The 22503-nt window shown below is 40.1% G+C and overlaps 2 protein-coding genes across 2 annotated transcripts in view; one reads left to right on the top strand and one right to left on the bottom strand.

The window, feature by feature from the left end:
• Nucleotides 1–5482, bottom strand: part of gnpat (glyceronephosphate O-acyltransferase) — a 31745-nt gene extending 26263 nt beyond the window's left edge. The window contains exons 1-5 of the mRNA XM_034162419.1: nt 5320–5482; nt 3559–3750; nt 3129–3305; nt 1289–1418; nt 882–1009 (exon numbers count right to left, since the gene is read on the bottom strand). Of these exons, the coding sequence (XP_034018310.1) occupies nt 882–1009; nt 1289–1418; nt 3129–3305; nt 3559–3750; nt 5320–5343 (651 nt within the window). The 5' untranslated portion in view covers nt 5344–5482. The remainder of the gene's footprint in view (nt 1–881; nt 1010–1288; nt 1419–3128; nt 3306–3558; nt 3751–5319) is intronic.
• Nucleotides 5483–6438: 956 nt separating this feature from the next.
• Nucleotides 6439–22021, top strand: c21h1orf131 (chromosome 21 C1orf131 homolog). The gene is made up of 9 exons (XM_034162587.1): nt 6439–6625; nt 7802–7972; nt 9977–10074; nt 14972–15028; nt 15211–15306; nt 15441–15527; nt 15688–15728; nt 19984–20116; nt 21140–22021. Exons 1-9 carry the CDS (start codon nt 6547–6549, stop codon nt 21149–21151), a joined length of 774 nt encoding a protein of 257 aa, XP_034018478.1. The 5' UTR covers nt 6439–6546; the 3' UTR covers nt 21152–22021.
• Nucleotides 22022–22503: the final 482 nt, after the last annotated feature.

Below are 22503 nucleotides of genomic sequence, written 5' to 3'. Positions count from 1 at the left end.
GAGAATGACATGGAAGAGGCACCCAGGGGATATCAAGAGAAGACTTCTGAGGATGGAGCCACCAGGCAGGAGGAGAAGAGGGAGGCCAAAATGTGGTGAGAAAGGACATGGAAGTAATAGTACAGCAGATAAGAGAATATTTAGAGTGGAATCCTGCAAAGTTAAAGTTTCCCTAATTTTGGTAAAAAAGTGATGCAAATTATTAGTTGAGTTAATAGAGTTTTAAAAAGGAATAGTTTGCACCATGTGTCATGCTTAGTTATCATGTTACGGGTTGACATATGTCACATGTCACAGAATCCAATGGACGTTGACATTGTTTGACCTTTACTTTGGAGACCAAGCATTCAACACTGTCAAAACTATTCCATTTATTCATCCTATTAGCTCAACCAATAATATGCATCACTTTTTACCAAAATTGGGGCAACTTTAACTTTTGACCCCTGTACAAACTGAAACTTGTTACCATTCTTGCTTTTTTACCCCATAACATTCAGACACAGATAGTCCAAACTATATCTTTTTTCAAATCCTTATGATCAATAATGTGATATAGTTTTCAATATGATTAGAGCATCTTTTAATTTTGACCCCTGTGTAATTCTTCAATTGACCCCTACCTGATTGCCTATCAAAAATTCAGGTGGCTAATTGGTTATTTCAAAAGAGTGTGTCTAAGGAGTATTTGTGCCAAATTTGATGCCACCACTTGCAGGATTGTTTCAGTTATCTCCTGCACTATATTTTGTGTGACAGAGGAAGCTGCAGAGGACAGATTGTGACAGAGGGATGATCTGTTGTTGCAACCCCTAACGGGAGCAGCTGAAAGAAAAGGATAACAATGACAATAAAACAGGAATACAAGTAGTTCTCTTTACCTTGAGCATGGTCTTGACGTACTCTGAGAAGACAGCCCAGTACAGCTTGTCTCCACCAAATGATCGCCGCATGAAGAAGGCTCCAGACTTACGCAGCATCTCCCCAACAAATTTCATCCCCATGAAGTCTACAGGAAGATTAGGGCGAATCAAATGTTCACATAAGTAAAGTTCAAAAACTCTTATCACTGGTGTTGTCCTGAGCCACTTTATATTGAGCTGCTTGTTGACTGCCACATAAATGTAAAGGGAAGTAAGCAATATACTGAGCACGCCTGTTAATATAATACAACTGAAACAACACCTCTAAAAATGACAGGCTCAGTGATAATCACTGGAATAAATTATAGAGGTGAGCCAGTAACTTGGTAAAGCAGTTAATATGCTCTTATTATTTCCATGCTTACCCATGCCGGCTGCGATGACAGGCAGAGCCAGGTCATAAGTGTACAGGATATACGACATCAGCAAAAAGTCCATGTAACTTCGATGACTGGGAAGGAGAATGACCGGATGCTCCTGAATGGTCTGCTGAAGCTACAATTTATAAACACACAAATTTAGCGATATGCATGTGCTAAAGCAGATTGTCTTCTGTGAAACTTCCATAGACTGATAAAACACACAGAAATGCATACAGCCCTATCTTACAGCTGGTGTAAAGCAGTGCACAGCTCAGGACAAGTGTTGTTGCCATCTCCCCAACAATGCAGTTGTCATGTTTACACCCAGCGCCCATGTTCTGCAATTACCAAATGCATTTGCGGTCATCTGCACACCCATGTGTCATGGGTTGTGGCATGTGTTTAATTTGTTTGGTTATGGCTCATTTTGTCCTCCCTCCATGTTATGTTATATTTACTTCCTTATAGCAAACAGGTTTCTTCTGGGTATGTTATTTCATGTCCCAGGCCACTGGTTTTATTAGGGTTCTCATTAGAGTTCATTGCTCCTGGCTTCGCCTTCACATCGGTGTATTTTTCTCTGTTACTTCTACATTACCTCTCTCTATTACGCTTGCCCCCATCGTGATCCCTGGTACTATGTTTTTTCCACAAAACACTCCAGTGGTTTCTCTGCTGATGCACCTTGTCACTGTTGTTTTTCTCCCTCACATCTGTATCTTTTTCCTCCTCACCTTGTGTTTTTCCCCCTCTCGTTCACTCAGCGATTATAGTTTAATATTAGTTTCCTTGCATTTCTGGCCTTAGTTGTTATTAACTGCCTAGTTTCCTCATGCTCAGGTTCTTCAGTGTTGTGGTCATCTGAGCTCCTGTGTCTTGGCATTTCAGCTGTTACTGACTGGCATCCTTCAAAAAGCATCTCATTTCAGATGTGCCCCGATAGATCATCATGGTTCCAACACACTTTCTCATCTCCTCATGTTCCGAGTGAATATCATTAATGTTCCGGTGATTCCTGTGTTTTGACCTTTGCAATGTATCCTGATCTCTGGGTTTGCCTAACATCTTTTGGGCACTGCCTATTTTGAACTGCTTCAGTGTTAAACATCATGTACCTGCTTTGCGGTTATCCTTCCTACTGTACCCCTGAAAAGACTGTTGGTAAATATCTTGGTTTGCTGTGTACCGAATCTGAGCCTCAGAACATGGTCCATGACACCATGGATGTGTTGGTCTTAAAACAAAGTGTCTTCAAGCACAGTGTTGGTGCACTCCTATCGTGAGGAAACAGAAAACACAATAGACAAAAAACCTTGTCTAAAGTCAAGAACAGCGTTTTCTGCCATTTATATAGTGATACACCTCATATAGGTGGGTTCCTAAAGTCCATACATGTTGCTTATACACACAAAGATGTACATTAACAGTCATTCCCCCTCTCTAGTCTTCATACTAAAATTAAGCTGAATTCAAAACAAAGATTGTAACTCAATTAAAAGTAAAAACAAATGGAAAAACACACAATGCTGGATAAATACAATAAAGAGTGGAAAAACATCAACACCAACAAGAATTCAACAACTGGAAACATCTAGATACAATTATTTATTATTATCTGTTTAATATATTGTTATGATTTGATTGTAGTTGTAGTGACATTCTTGACTAAATCTGCCACATGAATACAAACCTTACATATCAAAGCCATAACGGAGGACCAACATTTTCATCCTTATAAACACAAATAGTTTTCACAGACCCTCAATTTTTTGGATAGACACACTGACATTGTGAGAGAGGCCACTCCCAACAATAGAAAAGTGTTTCATCATGGTGTACTCACTCTCTGGATTCCCTCTTCATTGACACAGATGCTCCTGAACAAGGTTTTAAAGATCTTGCTGAGTGTGAAAGCAAAGAATCGAATGGTGCTGAGCTGTAGCCGGTGAGCCATTTCCTCCAGGATGTCTGATGCATCCTCCATGATGGCATCAACCGTTGTGCCTGTCTCTTTAGAAAGCTTGAAAATTCAAAGAAAACAATCAATGAATAATACCAATGTTATTTCAAAGTTGTTTTTTTAGACAGACAAATGTTTTGAGTGACTAAAAATCAGAATGCACAGCTTTTCTAAGATTTCACTCGTCTTCTCAGGTGTGTGTGTTTGCAAAAACGCACTACTCTGCACTTAAAGGAAATAAATTGTTTTTCTATAACTTAGAAAAACACTGTCTGCAAATGTCCTGTATAATTTGACATCACCCTGCATTCACCTGGTGGACAACATAGAGGACATGATGAGATTGAAGCACCATGTTCTTCAACTGGCTGGGACCGCAGGGAGTCAGACCTTTGTAAAGGATGGGTGTGTAACATCTGAGAGCATATCTCAAGTCACTGGAGTTTCTCCTCTCCTTCAAAATGTCCTCAAAGTCATCCCTTTTCTTCAGCATAGGGTCTCTGTGCTATGTAAAAAAAAAAAAAAAAAGTCATACTGAATAAGGACTGAGCAAACATGAAGTGGCCAGAAATAGGCATAATTGCATATTAAATACTGATTTCATGAAACTAGTGCAAGATATTGTAATCGATCATGTGTTTGTATACAAAGTAATTCAGAAACTGGAGAGGAGATTTTCACCAAGCATTGGAGGAATATTATTCAAGAAAGTGTCTCCAGATGATTACTTCCCTTTTTTGAGAACAGCCTACTACTGACAAATTTACCATATAGTACCATACTATTTGTATTTCTTGATGATCGATGCCAGTGAAATCCAAGACATATTCAGTGACGAAAATATTCATGTCTATCCCCTGATTTGTCAAAAGAAAACTGGCTGTAAAAGTAACAGTTTGTATTAACAATAACTAGAGTCCAACCAATAAAATGGCAAGTCGATGTAATCCGATATGAGTTACTTTTTTGGCCGCACAATGTTATTTATGTAAACTAATAAATTGTTCAAATTCTGTTCATGTCAGTACAAACCATGTATGCATTTCAGAAAAATTAAACCCAAACTCTCACCCTTACCCAAAGCTTAACCCTAAATCATTTATGCCAAAGTAACATGCAAGGTTGCTAGATAGCTGAGACATAAGGAATGAGCCTTGTTCGTACACCTGAGGTGCACAGTCCCCTTCCAGTCAAGGTGATCAGTCTCAGGACAACAAAAAAGATCCTATTTGTCCCACTTCACTTACTGTGCAGAACATATGCAAATGGACACAAGGCCTAAAATGATAAGGCAACATTGTTCTGAAAGCTGAAAATCTACACTACAAGCACATCCTGATTGTTTAATTTTAAAGGAAGTGGCTATTTGTACACAGCCATATTAATAATCCCAAAATGAATTTGTATGTAGAGTAGCCTTGTTGTGGTTAAGATTACGGTTGGGGTTAGACTAGTGATTGTGATCAACATACTTTAGGAATCTACGTATCAATAGCAAATCGTGTATGTAGCCTCATGATCATGTGACCTATATTGACCAATGACAGAAACGCTATGTATCAAAAGAATTTCACAATACAAAATTTTAAATCCACTGTGGTGATGTAAAGAGGAAAAAAAAAAATCATAAATTGTGTCTCTATCCAAACACTTATGGCCCTGACTATGAAACTGGTCAAGAACAACAATCAAAGATTATTATCTGATGTCATGATTTTCCAAGTAATTTTTGAGAGGGTAGAGGTTTAAAAATACCTTTAAATCTTTAAATGTTGACAAATAAAACAATATTCACAAATTTATATGCCTAAATTTCCATTTTATGTAACAACTGTTCTTGAAGGTCACTTTTTAATATTCGCCTGTTCGTTATTCAAAGAAATTTCATTAGAAAACACTGCTCAGTTATGAGATAAACAATAATGTAACTAAAAGCAGTGCACCGTGTGCGCAAATAGAAATATAAGGCAGTTTAACAGCATGACAGTAATAATTAATGTTTTAAATGTCAGAGAGAAGACAAAAAAAAAAATCACTGAAGACGTTTAAGTTTGTTCAGCCACACGTAACTTACCGAATAATTAACTTTAGGTGCCATACGTCCTTACTGTTAAAAAAAAATAATAATAATAATAATAATAAAGAATAACGATGCATTAACTGCAAAAACTGTTTACTTTATGTTTGTGTCAAAAACAAATAAAACATGAAAAAAATTCTAATGAGTGAGCGCACTCCACTTCCGGGTTCTACGCCTTCTTTTCTTCTTCGTTCTGCTTTTGGTAGTCAGCAAAATAGATTTTGGTGCATTACCGCCACTCTATCGGTCGGAGATAGTTATTTATGTATCGTAGTTTATGTAGTCAGTTGTTTATGAATCATGAAATGTCGCTAATATTTTATGTTTGAAAAGTACTTTGTAAATCAAATTAGATACAGGTTTTATAAGAGAAGAATTAAAACCACTGTCCACACTTTATGTATCATATTGTACTGGGAAAACAGAAGATGACAGCAGGCAATTAGATTTTACAACTACAAATGTAAAATATGTTTTGTTTTGGTTTTTTAATGTCTTGTGAATCAGAAAAATTTCTGGAGGCTCTAGGGGGATAAAACAGTTTGGTTTAGGGACTTAGAAAAATCCTAAAAATCTATCTATCCATAGATCTACCACCAAAAACCAAAAACAAACAAACAAAAAAATCAGGCAAATTTCAGGCAGTCATATATCATGCACCTCCTGATACTTTAAAAAACTGCCTCTTAAGCAATACAAGGAGGTTCAAGAAATTTCAATTGGTAAAGGGCAAGAGTGCAAGCCCACAATCTCCGGTCCTTCACTACTTCAAAAACTGTCATTCATCAATAGCTGGTATAGCCACATGGTCAAGGGATTATTTTGGGAGACCTTTGTCAACCACTACCATATGAAGTTGCATTCTCATACAGACACAAATGAAGTGTTGTTTTCTATGTTTTCTTCCATGCTGAATCCATTGTAACCCCAGTTGCATTCATTCATTCATTCATTATGTAGGCCCACTTACGCCAATCAAAGGTCACGTGTGTGTGTTTCTGGTTTCTGTTTGTCACTCCAGTCCAGGCGATGGCAGTGATGTACTAATACGACAGCTTGGGAGTGAAGAAGAAGAAGAAGAAGAAGAAGAAGGCGTGGCCAACAGGAGTGTGCTGTCCGCGTCACGTGTGGGATTGTCGTGATTCTGACCGGAACAACTTAGCAGCTCGCTGTTCTGTTTTTATTTAATATTTAATAACCGTGTTATGCTCTAATTTTACAATGTCATCTGAAAGTGACAGAAACGAAGACGAGGATTGTGTGGTTCTTGAGCAAGTGTTGGATAAATTGTATGACTTTGGTAAGTGTTTGCCAAGTAGCTAATGCTAAGATAGCTTGCTTAAAGGCCATAAAACTTTTTTAATTTATGTGTTGGGTTTATTTATTTATTTTTGTAATTCTTTTATCTTTTTTTGGGGGGGGGGGGGGGGGGGGGGGTAACTGTTGTGTGTTTAGGACTTGTAATGTTGCTTTGCAATTTGGTAATATATTTGTAAAATGACCATTTATCAAAAGCAAGCACATCTAGATTCCTTTATTCTTTTGCAGTATCTATTACATTACTGTTCATATACTTATAACACACGTTTTTGTGTCACCTTACAGTTATCTGTGTTAAAACCTAATAACTGTTCACTTGTCCACACCATTGATGGCTTTGATTATTCGTACATTAATTAGATTAGATCATCAGGGTCAAGGATTGACCCAAATTGAAAGGGCTGAGTTCGTCTTCTAAATATTGTTGAGGTGTAAGATTCTAAAAACATTTTGAAATCACATGCCATTCCAACTCATTATACAAGCTTTGCTTAATTTATTACCACCCTTACACTACCCAATCTAGAGCCCATGGATCCCCATGGGCAACACGCTAGTATGTATGTATGTGTGTGTCTATATAGGGCAAAGACAGACTATCACCAGGCAATTACCAGGCCTGGCGAGTATAGCACACCAATGGTTGCCATTAATATACCACTCACTCGCCTTTTTTGTTAGAGGAGCTTAAATGTTGCTGTTACTGTGAATTGTATTAACCGCCTGAAAAGGTATGAAAGTTAGTTAAACCTCATAATTCACCAGTGCCCTCCAGACACCATGGCTCAGAAAGTGTTATCGCTTTCTCCAGAGTGAGTTTGAGCTGCACAAAGTCCTTCTTGATGATGTTGAGCCAACTGGTCCTTGGTGTCCCTCTGGATCTTCAAGAGCCTGCAGCCTTCGGGTTGAAGTTCAGTATGTTGCTGGTAGGATGATTGGCTGGGAGGTAGAAAAAGTGCTCAATCCGTTGGAAGTGTTGCTGGGGGAAGGCTTGAAGTATGGTTGCTGGATGCGTATCTAAAATATTACACCTATTTAAGCCATTTTTTGCGCTTTTGTTCCAGCTTTTTGATACTCTCATTTTTCCTTATGTGTCCTTCACACCAGAGAAAGACAAGTTATAAATATCCACCTCAAATGATAATTCATGTTGCAGGTAATGATTCTGCATTAAAAAGAAAATCTCAGAAGAAGAGAAAGCAGAAAAGATTTGAGGGGGAACCATTGCTTGCACCTAAAGAAGTCTATATTGACATTGAAGATGGAGGAGCCCAGCATTCTGATGTTGCACATATTAAACACCATCCAGAGGCAGATAAAATTCCTGGTGAGTTGATATCAAGCCATGATTTCATAATTTTTATTTTGAAAACATTTCAGATGAAGCTTTCCTTTTTAATGAAAAAGATGCATGTATTTTAATGTTTTGTTATCAGATCCTTTTAAAATATTTCAGTATCACTCCATATGAAATTTTATATGTATGTGTACGTACGAGGTCTGTTAGAAAAGTATCCGACCTTATTATTTAAAAAAAAAAAACATATGGATTTGAATCACGTGTGATTGCGTCAGCCAAGCTTGAACCCTTGTGCGCATGCGTGAGTTTTTTCACGCCTGTCAGTTGCTTCATTCGCCTGTGAGGTGTGGTCTACCCCTCTCGTCTTTTTTTTAATTGCGAATAAATGTCTGAACATTTGGAGCTTTGCTGCATCAATTTTTTTCCAGAAACTGTAAGAGACCTCCAGGTGGACAAAGTTCGAAAAGTCAATATGGCTTTCAGGGACGATTTTATGGGGATTAAACAGATTAAGGAGTGTTACTGCCCCTTTAAGGACGGCCCACAACTGCTGAGAGCGCAGCGCACTCCCAGCGCCGATGGACAGGCTGACACCCCGCACAAACAACCAGATCATTTCCAACGTGAAAGCTTTATTGATCCGGGACCTCGTCTGACTTTCACAAAAAGGCAGAAGATGTGGACATCAGCACTTTTTCCGGCACATTCCATTGTTACAGGAGTTTTTTTTTTTCTTTTCATGGAAAAACAAGCCGAGGGACGCGCCACGGAGCCGTTCATTACGCGGGACAAAACCACCTCGGTGTTGGTCTCACAGGACGGCTTAAAGGTGGATTTCAGACGGATTCCGGTTGCTTTCCAGTCGTGTGATTATCCGATTGTGATTGTGCATGAGCTGGACATGCCAGAACATGTCCTGTGAGGCTTCATCACGGCGTTTCTTTTCGCCATGCAGCTCCGCCGCGACGCGCGGAATTCCTCCGCCTTTGTTCCTCTTTCCATGGAAAAAACTCCTGTAACAGTGAAATGTGCCGTTCATTTTTAAACTGGACGCTGTCTTGATCCGGTATGTCCTCTGACTAGCACAGGAATTGTGAAAAGACGTGGACATCAGCACTTTTTCGGCACATTAAGACAGACGTGCGGAGGAGTTCGGCGCCTCGTGGTGCAGCCGCTCAGCGCAAAGAAACGCCGTGATGAAGCCTCACAGGACATGTTGGGGCTTGTCCAGCTCATGCTCAATTTCTCGGATGTTCACACGAGAGAAAAGCAACCGGAATCCGTCTGAAAGCCGTCCTGAGAGACCAACACCGAGGTGGTTTTGTGCCGCATCAAGAGCGGCACGGTGGCGCGTCCCTCTGCTTTTTTTTCCATGGGAAAAAAAACTCCTGTAACGGTGGTAATACACCTGCCTTCCAGATTAATCATTATGATTAAGATGTTATTCTTGAATATGTTAAATGTTATACATTGAACATTATTCTACTGTAATTATTAAACTTGCAGTGAGGATTTGCAGCATGTAACTCAACATCACAGTGGTTCCTAAACTTGCTTTTGGGGAAACCCTTTTCTCCAGGTTTTCCATGATTCACGGCCCAAATAACATCCGATTAGTTGACTAGCAAGCGTTTACAGTGTTTGACAGCTATTGTATGACTGACTGTGTCAGTAAAGTGGGTTTGGGTAAAATAGCAGGAAATGGGAAAACCTGAAATACTGGGGATCTTTGGGAGCAGGCCATGGTAGGAAATCAGTGATGGAAACACCAAGACCTTACCTCCAAGTCCACCTTCTATCTACACTGTGTTTTCCAGTGAGCACAGCTCAGATTACTTGTTAACTTTGTTGCCACCCCTTTAAAAGGAATGCAGATACCACAGAGGGTAAGAAGGGAGGATATTAATGTGGTCATTCTTCTGGGAGTTGAGTTTCACCTCCATATTATCTAAATGTTTTCTAAGATTTGCCATCCCACACACCACTCGGTTCATCACGCTTCCTTCTGTTTTACAATCTTGTCTTAATTAGGTTCAGCTGTCCACCAAGTGAGCCAGGTTGAAGTAGTGACATTCCAGAATCCCACAAAGAAACACAACAAGGCGACACCAGCCCCTGAAAACAGTTCTGTGAGTATTTATATTATCTAAAGTACACTCAACAAAAATATAAACGCAACACTTTTGGTTTTGCTCCCATTTTGTATGAGATGAACTCAAAGATCTAAAACTTTTTCCACATACACAATATCACCATTTTCCTCAAATATTGTTCACAAACCAGTCTAAATCTGTGATAGTGAGCACTTCTCCTTTGCTGAGATAATCCATCCCACCTCACAGGTGTGCCATATCAAGATGCTGATTAGACACCATGATTAGTGCACAGGTGTGCCTTAGACTGCCCACAATAAAAGGCCACTCTGAAAGGTGCAGTTTTGTTTTATTGGGGGGGATACCAGTCAGTATCTGGTGTGACCACTATTTGCCTCATGCAGTGCAACACATCTCCTTCGCATAGAGTTGATCAGGTTGTCAATTGTGGCCTGTGGAATGTTGGTCCACTCCTCTTCAATGACTGTGCGAAGTTGCTGGATATTGGCAGGAACTGGTACACGCTGTCGTATACGCCGGTCCAGAGCATCCCAAACATGCTCAATGGGTGACATGTCCGGTGAGTATGCCGGCCATGCAAGAACTGGGACATTTTCAGCTTCCAAGAATTGTGTACAGATCCTTGCAACATGGGGCCGTGCATTATCCTGCTGCAACATGAGGTGATGTTCTTGGATGTATGGCACAACAATGGGCCTCAGGATCTCGTCACGGTATCTCTGTGCATTCAAAATGCCATCAATAAAATGCACCTGTGTTCTTCGTCCATAACAGACGCCTGCCCATACCATAACCCCACCGCCACCATGGGCCACTCGATCCACAACATTGACATCAGAAAACCGCTCACCCACACGACGCCACACACGCTGTCTGCCATCTGCCCTGAACAGTGTGAACCGGGATTCATCCGTGAAGAGAACACCTCTCCAACGTGCCAAACGCCAGCGAATGTGAGCATTTGCCCACTCAAGTCGGTTACGACGACAAACTGGAGTCAGGTCGAGACCCCGATGAGGACGACGAGCATGCAGATGAGCTTACCTCAGACGGTTTCTGACAGTTTGTGCAGAAATTCTTTGGTTATGCAAACTGATTGTTTCAGCAGCTGTCCGAGTGGCTGGTCTCAGACGATCTTGGAGGTGAACATGCTGGATGTGGAGGTCCTGGGCTGGTGTGGTTACACGTGGTCTGCGGTTGTGAGGCTGGTTGGATGTACTGCCAAATTCTCTGAAACGCCTTTGGAGACGGCTTATGGTAGAGAAATGAACATTCAATACACGAGCAACAGCTCTAGTTGACATTCCTGCTGTCAGCATGCCAACTGCACGCTCCCTCAAATCTTGCGACATCTGTGGCATTGTGCTGTGTGATAAAACTGCACCTTTCAGAGTGGCCTTTTATTGTGGACAGTCTAAGGCACACCTGTGCACTAATCATGGTGTCTAATCAGCATCTTGATATGGCACACCTGTGAGGTGGGATGGATTATCTCAGCAAAGGAGAAGTGCTCACTATCACAGATTTAGACTGGTTTGTGAACAATATTTGAGGGAAATGGTGATATTGTGTATGTTGAAAAAGTTTTAGATCTTTGAGTTCATCTCATACAAAATGGGAGCAAAACCATAAGTGTTGCATTTATATTTTTGTTGAGTGTATATTTAATTTAAAAAAAAAAGAAAAAAAGCACAACTGACGTCCAAGCAGTTTCAAATGTAAAATTTAGACTAGCAGACAAATTGGTTGTTGAGAAAATGCAGGCTTTCTCTCAGCACTGTGGTTTCCTGCCACGAAAACATGACCTTTCTTGATGAGGAGTGGAGTGGTGGCCAGATGTGGAATTCCTGTTTAAAAAAAAAAAAAAAAAAAAAAATCATCTTGTTTCAGACCACCTAGCATTGAGGCTGGTGTGGGGTGAGCTTCAGACCACCTTTCTGTGTCCTATTTTCTTAGATGAAGTCAGGCAGTGACTTTTCTTTGGGTCAAAGCAGTACAAATATCTGAGATCTCTCACTTTCACAGCAGCTGCCTCTCCTTCCAAAAAACACTGGAACCAATTTGAGCCACCTATTCATACCAATGGGATTCCAAAGTTGAGGTTGAGCCTGATGGCTGTTTACCCGTATTGCAGTTTGCAATATGGGTATATTTATATTACAAGGTTTATCAGTCTTGATTACATACAAATAACCCAAGTCACTGGAGTTGCATTAGGAAGGGCATCCGGGGTAAAACCTGTGCCAAATACCAATTCGGATCTGGCTGTATCCACTGTGGTGACCCCCAAAAAAACGGAGGCAACGAATGGAAACAACATATAGTGAAGTGTTGGATGTTATGTTTCATGGCTAATTTGTCTGTGATATAAATTATAATATAACTTGCTAATACCCTCAAATCTTATAATAAATAATAATAATAATAATATCCTCATATTTCCTCTGGAACGCCATGAAACATAATATCCAACAGCTGTCTGTACTTGCAGGAATGACTTCTGACATGAGAAGTTCAGCTTTCCTGACTTCTTATGGAGAGTGTGCAGCAAAAAGCTCATCAGTCTGTGTTTGAGCAACACTAAAAATAGTTGTTTTTGCCTTCTGATGTATGATTCTTCACCACATGAGCTTTTCCTTTCTTAGTCCCACAGGGTTTGAAATAAATCACACATTTGTTATTGTATAGAAAACATGATTTCTTTTCTGGTTCATCACTCACAATGTCTCTGTGTTGGGGTTGAAGATTGATCTAATGGGCTGTACAAAATACAGGTCCTTACTGTATCTGAAAGACAGAAATGGGAAACATGCATTTTACTTCATCACTCTTATTAGCTCCAAATAAATAACTGCATTCAGATAAAGAATGTGAGGCTCTGAACTGTTTCATTAAGAAAATCTTAGACCATATATATTGAACAAAGTATTTTCATGGTAAATTTTAATATGTTTAGGTATGTACTTTTATTAAACCTAAATTTCATGACATATTTCATGAAATTAGGGTCATTGTGACACCGTTATGATGCGTACTGCTCATAAGTGATAATGCTAATTTTCCTGCTTTTTCAAAGATCATTAAAAAGTGAAAACTCATGCATACAAATGCAAGCGAAAAGAGCTTGAAACACTTTAAATATTTTCACAACCATCCATTTCATGATCCATAGAGCCCAGGCCTTAAGAAAATTATGGTTGTGGTTTGTTGGACAGGGGAGAGGGTTACTCAAATATATAGGACCTCTTTCGACTTCTGCATTGTTGGATCCACCCAGCTGTAAATGAACACTGGCCTTGGCTGGGGAGTAAACTGTGATGGACTCGTGTCCCCTCTAGGGGGAGTCCTTGACTCTCTACTTCATGTTGGGGTGTTCAGAGATGAGTGCCATTGGGCCTCAGGAATACTTTTGTCAACTTCAACTCAGTAAAATAACGTCCATGCTCTTATTGTTGAGGGGTCTGTTTTGTGGGGTGCTTGATACAGAATGTGGCGTTTCCAGGAACCTGATGGACACAGTTCCAGCCATTTGTGACAGCTTGTCGTTAACTTGCGCGCGTTTACCGAATGAACACATTTTGCTTTAGTGAACTGATCTATGCTGAGTTTTAAGTGCTTAGTTGCCAGACCTACATTTTGTGTGATGTTTTACTTTGGGCATGGGGTGTTTTAGAAGGTGCTGAAGTGTGTCAGGTTTGTTAGGCCCTGTCGTCTTCAGCATTGATTTGATGGTTAAGAGGCTGCACTGCTGCTGATTTCAGAGGCTTTCAAGTCCAAACTTAAGACACACTTATTTTCCCTTTCGTATGGCAGCATACTATTATAGTATGTTACTATGCTTTTTACTCTTTTAATTAATTTTATTAGGAAACGGAGCGGGCCGCGGCCTCAACTTTATCTAAAGTCTGGGTCTTTTAGTGAAGCTTAGGGATAGTGCCAGCGATCACCTTAGTGTTTCTTCTGTTTTTCTTGTTTCCGATGCCTGATTCTGTGTTTTTTCCTCTCTGAGGTGCGGCTCCATAAGGCGATGGGTGTGGTGTCTGTTTCTGCAACCCTTCCATCCTGTGCACCAGCAGCATTTCCTGTATATTCGTTTTGTGATTGTTTTGGAAATTGTGTCTGTAGCATGGCCCAAGCAAGTCTGGTCTGCTTGAGGTTTCTTCCTCGAATCATCAGAGGGAGTTTTTTTCTTACCACTGTCACCTGTGTGCTTGCTCTAGGGGTTTGTAAGGTTAGACCTTACTTGTGTGAAGCGCCTTGAGGCAACTTTGTTGCGATTTGGCGCTATGTAAATGAAAATAAATTGAAATTGGGTTCTGTCTCATGTTTTTTCACATCACAAAGAAATTAGCAAGTTAACGTGATTGGTAAGTCGTGACAGTTGAATTTGCTTGGCTTGGTTTGATAAGTTCAGCACCAAATGTTAAAAACTAAGGTTTTTTGCACAACTTTAAGATTGTGTACGATTCCTGATGTATATCTTGCTTGTGGAGAACTGTGTTGCACATCCTTACTCCTTCTTGCGAGCTGTAATTTGTGCTGTGGGGATGTTTGTTCCTGGTGATTCTGCCAACACCTCAAAAACTGACCAATGTATCCAGCGGTTTTACTGAATTACTACAATTTGTAAGTGATGACATTTTTAATTGTGATTAATAGCTGAATTTGTAACATTCTGAATCAAGACTTTGATCCAGGAGAGAGTTACCAAGTTAGCACATTGCTCTGGACTAACTTGTGCAACGCGTTTGCAGTACTGAGTTTTCTTATATTAAAAAAAAAAAAAAAAAAAAAAGATTTTCACCTTGGAAACTTTTTTAATCAAACCCTCTGTTTGTGTGCATTTTTTTTCCATTCGTTTTTGTTCGTCTTGCTGTTTGTTTACATCATTCTCAACTTCAATCTTATTCAGAACCAGAATAAGGAGAAGAAACCAGGTGACCAACCAGATCAACTCAGTATGGAAAAGGTGAATATTATTTTAGACCTACATGTTGAGACACCACACAAAGCCTTTATGATGAAGTTTCTGTGCACAGTATTACGTTTATGGGTTGTTTTCTCCTAAGAACATCGTGATTTTTCATAATAACCAGGATATTAATGGTGTGTGTGTGTGTGTGTGTGTGTGTGTGTGTGTGTGTACATCAGGCTCGCCTGGAGGTCCATCGATTTGGAATCACTGGCTACAAGAAGGAGGAGCAGCGTTTTTTTGAACAAGACAGAGCAATCATGCTTGGAGCCCGAGTAAGCAGAGTTCACACCAGAATTTCTGTAACTTGGTTTTCTAAAAATGCACATTAATATCACAAATCCAGGTTTTTATTTATTTATGTTAATAGATGACTGAGCAAATCGGTGACTTGTTTTGTCTTTATCAGCCTCCTAAGAAGCAGTATGTCAACTACAAGATGCTGCAGAAACAAATCAAAGAAAAGAAGCAGAAAGTAAAAGAGGAGTTTGAGCTGGTAAGAGCTGCATCTTCACTCACTCTCAGACCAAATGGCAGCTGAAGGCAGATGTAGCATTCTTATAGTTTACAAGACGGCTCTGGGGATTAACATCATAAAAATAACAGTTCCAAATGAAACTTACAAATTGTTTGTGTCTTCTGTTCATGCATCATAGGACCAGAAGAAGAAGAAGAAAAGGAAACAGAATAATCAAAGGTAGTTGAATTTTTTTTTTTTTTTTTTTTTTTGTGAATGACTTCAAAACCTTTACCCAAGACTGTGGTTGCATAAAGATCTTGAAGAATCTTAGGGTAGCATCACATTGGTGCTGTCCACAGTACTGAAACCCTCACTGTACCAAAATAAATATAGGTCCAATACAGGTAGCAGGCATTTTGTTTTATTTGTTGTGACACGATATTGTATCCTTCATTTATTAGAATTCATTGTAATCCAATGTTTTCTGTAGCTTTATCTTGCTGACTGTCTAGACTGGCCATTGAAGTGACATCGAATTCCTCCCAACCAAGCCCTCGGATACACACCTCTGGCGTTTTGGCATTGAAATGGCTGCAGTGCTTGTATTTCTCTCTCTTTCATCCTGCTACATGCCCACTCCATTCCTATCACTCATCTTCAAATTATACGGTGCATCCGGAAAGTATTCACAGCGCTTCAGTTTTTCCACATTTTATGTTACAACCTTATTCCAAAATGGATAAAATTCATTGTCCCCTCAAAATTCTACTCACAACACCCCATAATGACAACATGAAAATTTGTTTTGGTTTTTTTTGTTTTTTTTCTTTGAAATTTATTAAAAAACAAAATACTTTACATGTACATTAAGTATTCACACCCTTTGCTCAATACTTTGTTGGTGCACCTATCTTTGGGCAGTTTGGTCCATTCCTCTTTGCAGCACCTCTCAAGCTCCATCAGGTTGGATGGGGAGCGTCGGTGCACAGCCACTTTCAGATCTCTCCGGAGATGTTCAATCAGATTCAGGTCTGGGCTTTGGCTGCGCCACTCAAGGACATTCACAGAGTTGTCCTGAAGCCACTCCTTTGATATCTTGGCTGTGTGTATAGTGTCATTGTTCTGCTGAAAGATGAACCATCGCCCCAGTCTGAGGTCAAGAGTGCTCTGGAGCAGGTTTCCATCCAGGATGTCTCTGTACATTGCTGCATTCATCTTTCCCTCAATCCTGACTAGTCTCCCAGTTCCTGCTGCTGAAAAATATCCCCACAGCATGATGCTGCCACCACCATGCTTCACTGTAGGGATGGTGCCTGGTTTCCTCCAAACATGATGTCTGGCATTCACACCAAAGAGTTCAATCTTTGTCTCATCAGATCAGAGATTTTTGTTTCTCCTGGTCTGAGAATCCTTCAGGTGCCTTTTGTCAAACTCCAGGTGGGCTGCCATGTGCCTTTTACTCATCTTATTCTCTGAGTAATTACTTCTTTGACATGGTCATCTCAGTGGTGCCCAAGAATCTTCTGAAGAGTCCTAGTACTAGACATACAGTCGTTGTCTTAGGTTTCTGGTTAGTGTCAAAGCCCCATAACCATACAGCAAAGACGGATAGCACCAGGACCCTAAAGACTTGGACCTTCATCCTCCTGCAAAGATAATGGCATCGCCAAACACCTTTGTCCAGCATCCTCATGACTCCGTAAGCCCTTCCCATGCACCTCTTGATCTCAAAGCCCGAGGTCCCAGAGACACGTGTGTCACTGCCGAGGTACAGTTGTGTTTAAAATAATAGCAGTGTGTTTAAAGCTCAAAAACCTTATAAAAGCTTTTATTTCCATACATGGAAATCCGCTGCACATTCTGTTCCATATCAAAACATGAAGAAAAATTTTTTTAATCAAATTTGTTGTTACTTTATGTAAAGTGGAGAAAAAGGAATATTAGGCTGTTCATAAAAATAGCAGTGTCTGTCTTTTTCTTTCTGTGACCCTTATTTAAGAGTGAAGACTGTAAATGTTGTACATGCTGGTTTTAGTGCAATTCTGTCTGAAAATCTGAGGAAAATGGGTTGTTCCAGACATTATTCAGAAGAACAGCGTATTTTGACTAAAAAGGTGATAGGAGAGGGGAAAACATATAAAGAAGTGCAGAAAATGATAGACTGGCTCAAATAAAATGAGCTCAAGTGCTTTAAAATTGCAACAAAACCAGAAAGACAAGGAACAAAACAGAAAAGCGCCATTCGAACACCACCGTTTACTGGGAAAAACTCCAAAAGGCTCTGCTTCCGTGCCGAACAGCACCGACGGTATTGGTGTATAGGCTGGCCTGTGATGTTCAGTAACATCTCGGGGATCCCACGAATTCTCAGGATGTCCCAGCGAGCAGTCCAATCAACTGAATCAAATGATTCATGAGAGTCATCACAGGCTATGAAGAAGAACCGTCGATATTCATGATGTTCCAAATCAGTCCACCTTTTAGTGTGGCCACTCCACTCAAATGGTTCTGCTCTCTGTGACAGAAGCCTTTCACTTCATTTTCCCACATTACATAATGCAGGGAAAGTGCTAAAGGAGAATATTGGAATTGGGTTTAATCAATCAATCAATTTTTTTATATAGCGCCAAATCACAACAAACAGTTGCCCCAAGGCGCTTTATATTGTAAGGCAAGGCCATACAATAATTATGTAAAACCCCAACGGTCAAAACGACCCCCTGTGAGCAAGCACTTGGCTACAGTGGGAAGGAAAAACTCCCTTTTAACAGGAAGAAACCTCCAGCAGAACCAGGCTCAGGGAGGGGCAGTCTTCTGCTGGGACTGGTTGGGGCTGAGGGAGAGAACCAGGAAAAAGACATGCTGTGGAGGGGAGCAGAGATCGATCACTAATGATTAAATGCAGAGTGGTGCATACAGAGCAAAAAGAGAAAGAAACAGTGCATCATGGGAACCCCCCAGCAGTCTACGTCTATAGCAGCATAACTAAGGGATGGTTTAGGGTCACCTGATCCAGCCCTAACCATAAGCTTTAGCAAAAAGGAAAGTTTTAAGCCTAATCTTAAAAGTAGAGAGGGTGTCTGTCTCCCTGATCTGAATTGGGAGCTGGTTCCACAGGAGAGGAGCCTGAAAGCTGAAGGCTCTGCCTCCCATTCTACTCTTACAAACCCTAGGAACTACAAGTAAGCCTGCAGTCTGAGAGCGAAGCGCTCTATTGGGGTGATATGGTACTACGAGGTCCCTAAGATAAGATGGGACCTGATTATTCAAAACCTTATAAGTAAGAAGAAGAATTTTAAATTATATTCTAGAATTAACAGGAAGCCAATGAAGAGAGGCCAATATGGGTGAGATATGCTCTCTCCTTCTAGTCCCCGTCAGTACTCTAGCTGCAGCATTTTGAATTAACTGAAGGCTTTTTAGGGAACTTTTAGGACAACCTGATAATAATGAATTACAATAGTCCAGCCTAGAGGAAATAAATGCATGAATTAGTTTTTCAGCATCACTCTGAGACAAGACCTTTCTGATTTTAGAGATATTGCGTAAATGCAAAAAAGCAGTCCTACATATTTGTTTAATATGCGCTTTGAATGACATATCCTGATCAAAAATGACTCCAAGATTTCTCACAGTATTACTAGAGGTCAGGGTAATGCCATCCAGAGTAAGGATCTGGTTAGACACCATGTTTCTAAGATTTGTGGGGCCAAGTACAATAACTTCAGATTTATCTGAGTTTAAAAGCAGGAAATTAGAGGTCATCCATGTCTTTATGTCTGTAAGACAATCCTGCAGTTTAGCTAATTGGTGTGTGTCCTCTGGCTTCATGGATAGATAAAGCTGGGTATCATCTGCGTAACAATGAAAATTTAAGCAATACCGTCTAATAATACTGCCTAAGGGAAACATGTATAAAGTGAATAAAATTGGTCCTAGCACAGAACCTTGTGGAACTCCATAATTAACTTTAGTCTGTGAAGAAGATTCCCCATTTACATGAACAAATTGTAATCTATTAGACAAATATGATTCAAACCACCGCAGCGCAGTGCCTTTAATACCTATGGCATGCTCTAATCTGTGTAATACAATTTTATGGTCAACAGTATCAAAAGCAGCACTGAGGTCTAACAGAACAAGCACAGAGATGAGTCCACTGTCCAAGGCCATAAGAAGATCATTTGTAACCTTCACTAATGCTGTTTCTGTACTATGATGAATTCTAAAACCTGACTGAAACTCTTCAAATAGACCATTCCTCTGCAGATGATCAGTTAGCTGTTTTACAACTACCCTTTCAAGAATTTTTGAGAGAAAAGGAAGGTTGGAGATTGGCCTATAAGATGAATGCGATTTAATTTACTTTTGTTAAAGAAGGCATTCTTCTGATTTTTTATTTTATTTTATTTTGCTTAGTTTCTTTGCATCGTTCTTACAGATGAAAAGGTCAGAGGGCCTTGGTTTAAAAACCTGTTTAACCTCTTCACAGGGTCAAGAAGAAGGAGGTGTCTTCTGGTTCTGGCAAGGCTCCGTCTGGTCAGATGGGGCGCTTCAAGAATGGCATGCTGATCCTCAGCTCCAAGGAGATCCAGAAAATCAAAGGCTCTGTGGGGAGCAAGAAGGTGTGCTGACGCTCCTGTGAGGAGTGTTAAGCCGCTTTCACACCGGGCCTGCTTCGAGTTGCATCAGCTTGGCACCATGACGACGCCAAGTTGATGCAACCTAGTGTCAAGTTGATGCAGCGTAACGCCACAGAACCGTAGAGGACGCAAAGGGCGCCACAAAACGGATGCCAAAAATTAAACGTGTTTAACTTTTTCTGCGTTGAGCACAGGACGCAGAAAGGACGTAGTTTTCTTGCAACTTAACGGTACTTAACGTGACTGGATGCTACACTCATACAATATAACGTTACCCGACGCAAGTTTATGATTCCTGCTGTGCTCCATTGTTGCCGAGCTATAAATCACGCAGGATTGTTTTCTAACTTTTTATACCGTGTACACAATACAGTAAAACGACTCCGCTCAAAGAGCATGTGAACAATTAAAAGGAAAAAAAAAATGCTCATTGCAACCTGGCTGCAGCTTCTCGCGCTCACCTCCTCAAGTTCTCTCACGATTGTGTTAAATAAAGTCCATAAGTCCTGCTCACAGACTGACTGCCAGAGACATGTCCACATCCAGTATACACTTCAGAGGACATCTCCATGTCCACTCATGGACAAGGTTGGGTAGGATTACTTTGAAAGAATACATGTGGATTACATGTATGTATGTACATACATTCAGATTACTTGTAATCTGATTACTCTTGGATTACATTTCAAAGTAATCCTACCCAACCTTACTCATGGACTGTTTGCGGGCATGCTGCAGCTCCGCGGTCACAGGAAGAATGATAAACTTGAACAGAAATCAGAGCGCGCCCCAGCTTATTTTACAGTCTGGCTGCAGCTGAGCTCCTCAGCGGTCTCACCTCCCCCCCCCCCCCCCCGCTGTGCCCAACTGGCACAGACAATCCTGCGTTATTGGATACACAGCATATGCAGCTTGAAGCAGGCCAGGTGTGAAAGGAGCTTTAAAGGCTGGTGTTAGTGAAAAACCCTCACGCGTCTGAATGTGTGGCTCTGTGCTTATTTATAGGCCCACAGTTAAACCATCTGGGATGAGAAAACCAACCGGCTGTGACTCAGGACTGTGTGTGTGACCACGGCCATATGGGGAGGAAACTGACCAGAGCCGCCAACATGAGCTGTGAGAACATGTCAGTGAGCCACGCGCAGGACAAATATAGCAAAGATGCTTTTTTTTTTTTTTTTTTAAATGAAAGACTTCTGAGTCATGAATTCACTTCAGGAATCTTCAAGAAGAACTTTATACAGGGGGGACATTTAGTGTATGAAACTGGAGACTTTCAAATCATCACCATCAATTTATTTCATCTATAGAAATGGCCAAAGTGTGTGTGTGTGTTACACCGTTACAATGCATTTCTCATATACAAACCATCTGATCTTAGAAAACATTTACATACAAGTTGGCAGGAAACAAAAAAGTACAAGTACTGGCAAAGTTTTCATGAGGGGAAAAAAAAAACGTGTAAGAAAACCTTAAAGCTAACTCACTCCAAATCGTGTGTTTGATGTAAATATGAGAAAATGTGACATCAGTCAATTTTTTTTCTCTCTTTGTGAAAGGAAAAATGTAAAAAAAAAAGAACCTCTGAATTTGGAGGAGGAGTTGTGATGAAGAAATGAGATCTGGCAGTATGCAGCCAGGTGAACATTTTCACACCATTTTGTTTTTTAAAGCAGCTTCTGTGGTTCGTATACTTTCCAAAAAAATGCTTGAAGAATTAAACACATCTGCGGCTCATCGCACACGTCGAAAGCTGGACACAAACCTGACTTATGTATGAGAAAGAATAAAGTTTACAGCCTGCAATCAGTTACAGTTTATATAATCTGGCATTAAATCTTTATACTGAACAAAATGAAGCATAAACATAATAAAATTAACAATATATTTATATACATTTTTAGAAAAAAAAAATATATTTTTTAACCATATTTTAAGTCAAATAGGTTTTTCCCAGCAGTGTGTCTTATTCTTTAAACAGGTTCGTTTGTAATTGTGGGGTACAGGGACAGATCACACAAGTACTCATCTAATACTACTGTACATATAGAAAAGGATTAACAGTGTGAATCATTTGGAAAGAATATATGGTCTAGAAGTCTGCTATACAATATTTAATAATTTAATCCAGGCAGTTCCTTCTGTGTCCTTTGAACCACGTTTGCTTAAAAATGTAATCCTTCCACAAACCACTTTGTGTTGAAATTTAATTTTGACAAAGAACCTTTTTAATCCTGTGGTATAATTACAGCTACTTTTTAGAGCCTGACCAGTATGGAGATTTGGGAGGCCAATACCGATAGTGGGGAGTAAAAAAAATGTACGATACAAACCCTTATGACACATACAGTAGTGTTCAGAATAATAGT

The sequence above is a fragment of the Thalassophryne amazonica genome, chromosome 21, assembly GCF_902500255.1.
Source record: "Thalassophryne amazonica chromosome 21, fThaAma1.1, whole genome shotgun sequence".
Taxonomy (NCBI): domain Eukaryota; kingdom Metazoa; phylum Chordata; class Actinopteri; order Batrachoidiformes; family Batrachoididae; genus Thalassophryne; species Thalassophryne amazonica.
This window is presented reverse-complemented; position numbering and strand designations above follow the sequence as displayed.

Excerpts from the sequence above, each read along its gene's own strand:
- c21h1orf131 (XM_034162587.1), top strand. The coding sequence starts at position 6,547 with ATGTCATCTGAAAGTGACAGAAACGAAGACGAGGATTGTGTGGTTCTT. Across the intron at positions 6,626-7,801 it reads GGATAAATTGTATGACTTTG|GTAATGATTCTGCATTAAAA; the intron begins GTAAGTGTTTGC and ends TTCATGTTGCAG. Across the intron at positions 7,973-9,976 it reads AGAGGCAGATAAAATTCCTG|GTTCAGCTGTCCACCAAGTG; the intron begins GTGAGTTGATAT and ends TGTCTTAATTAG.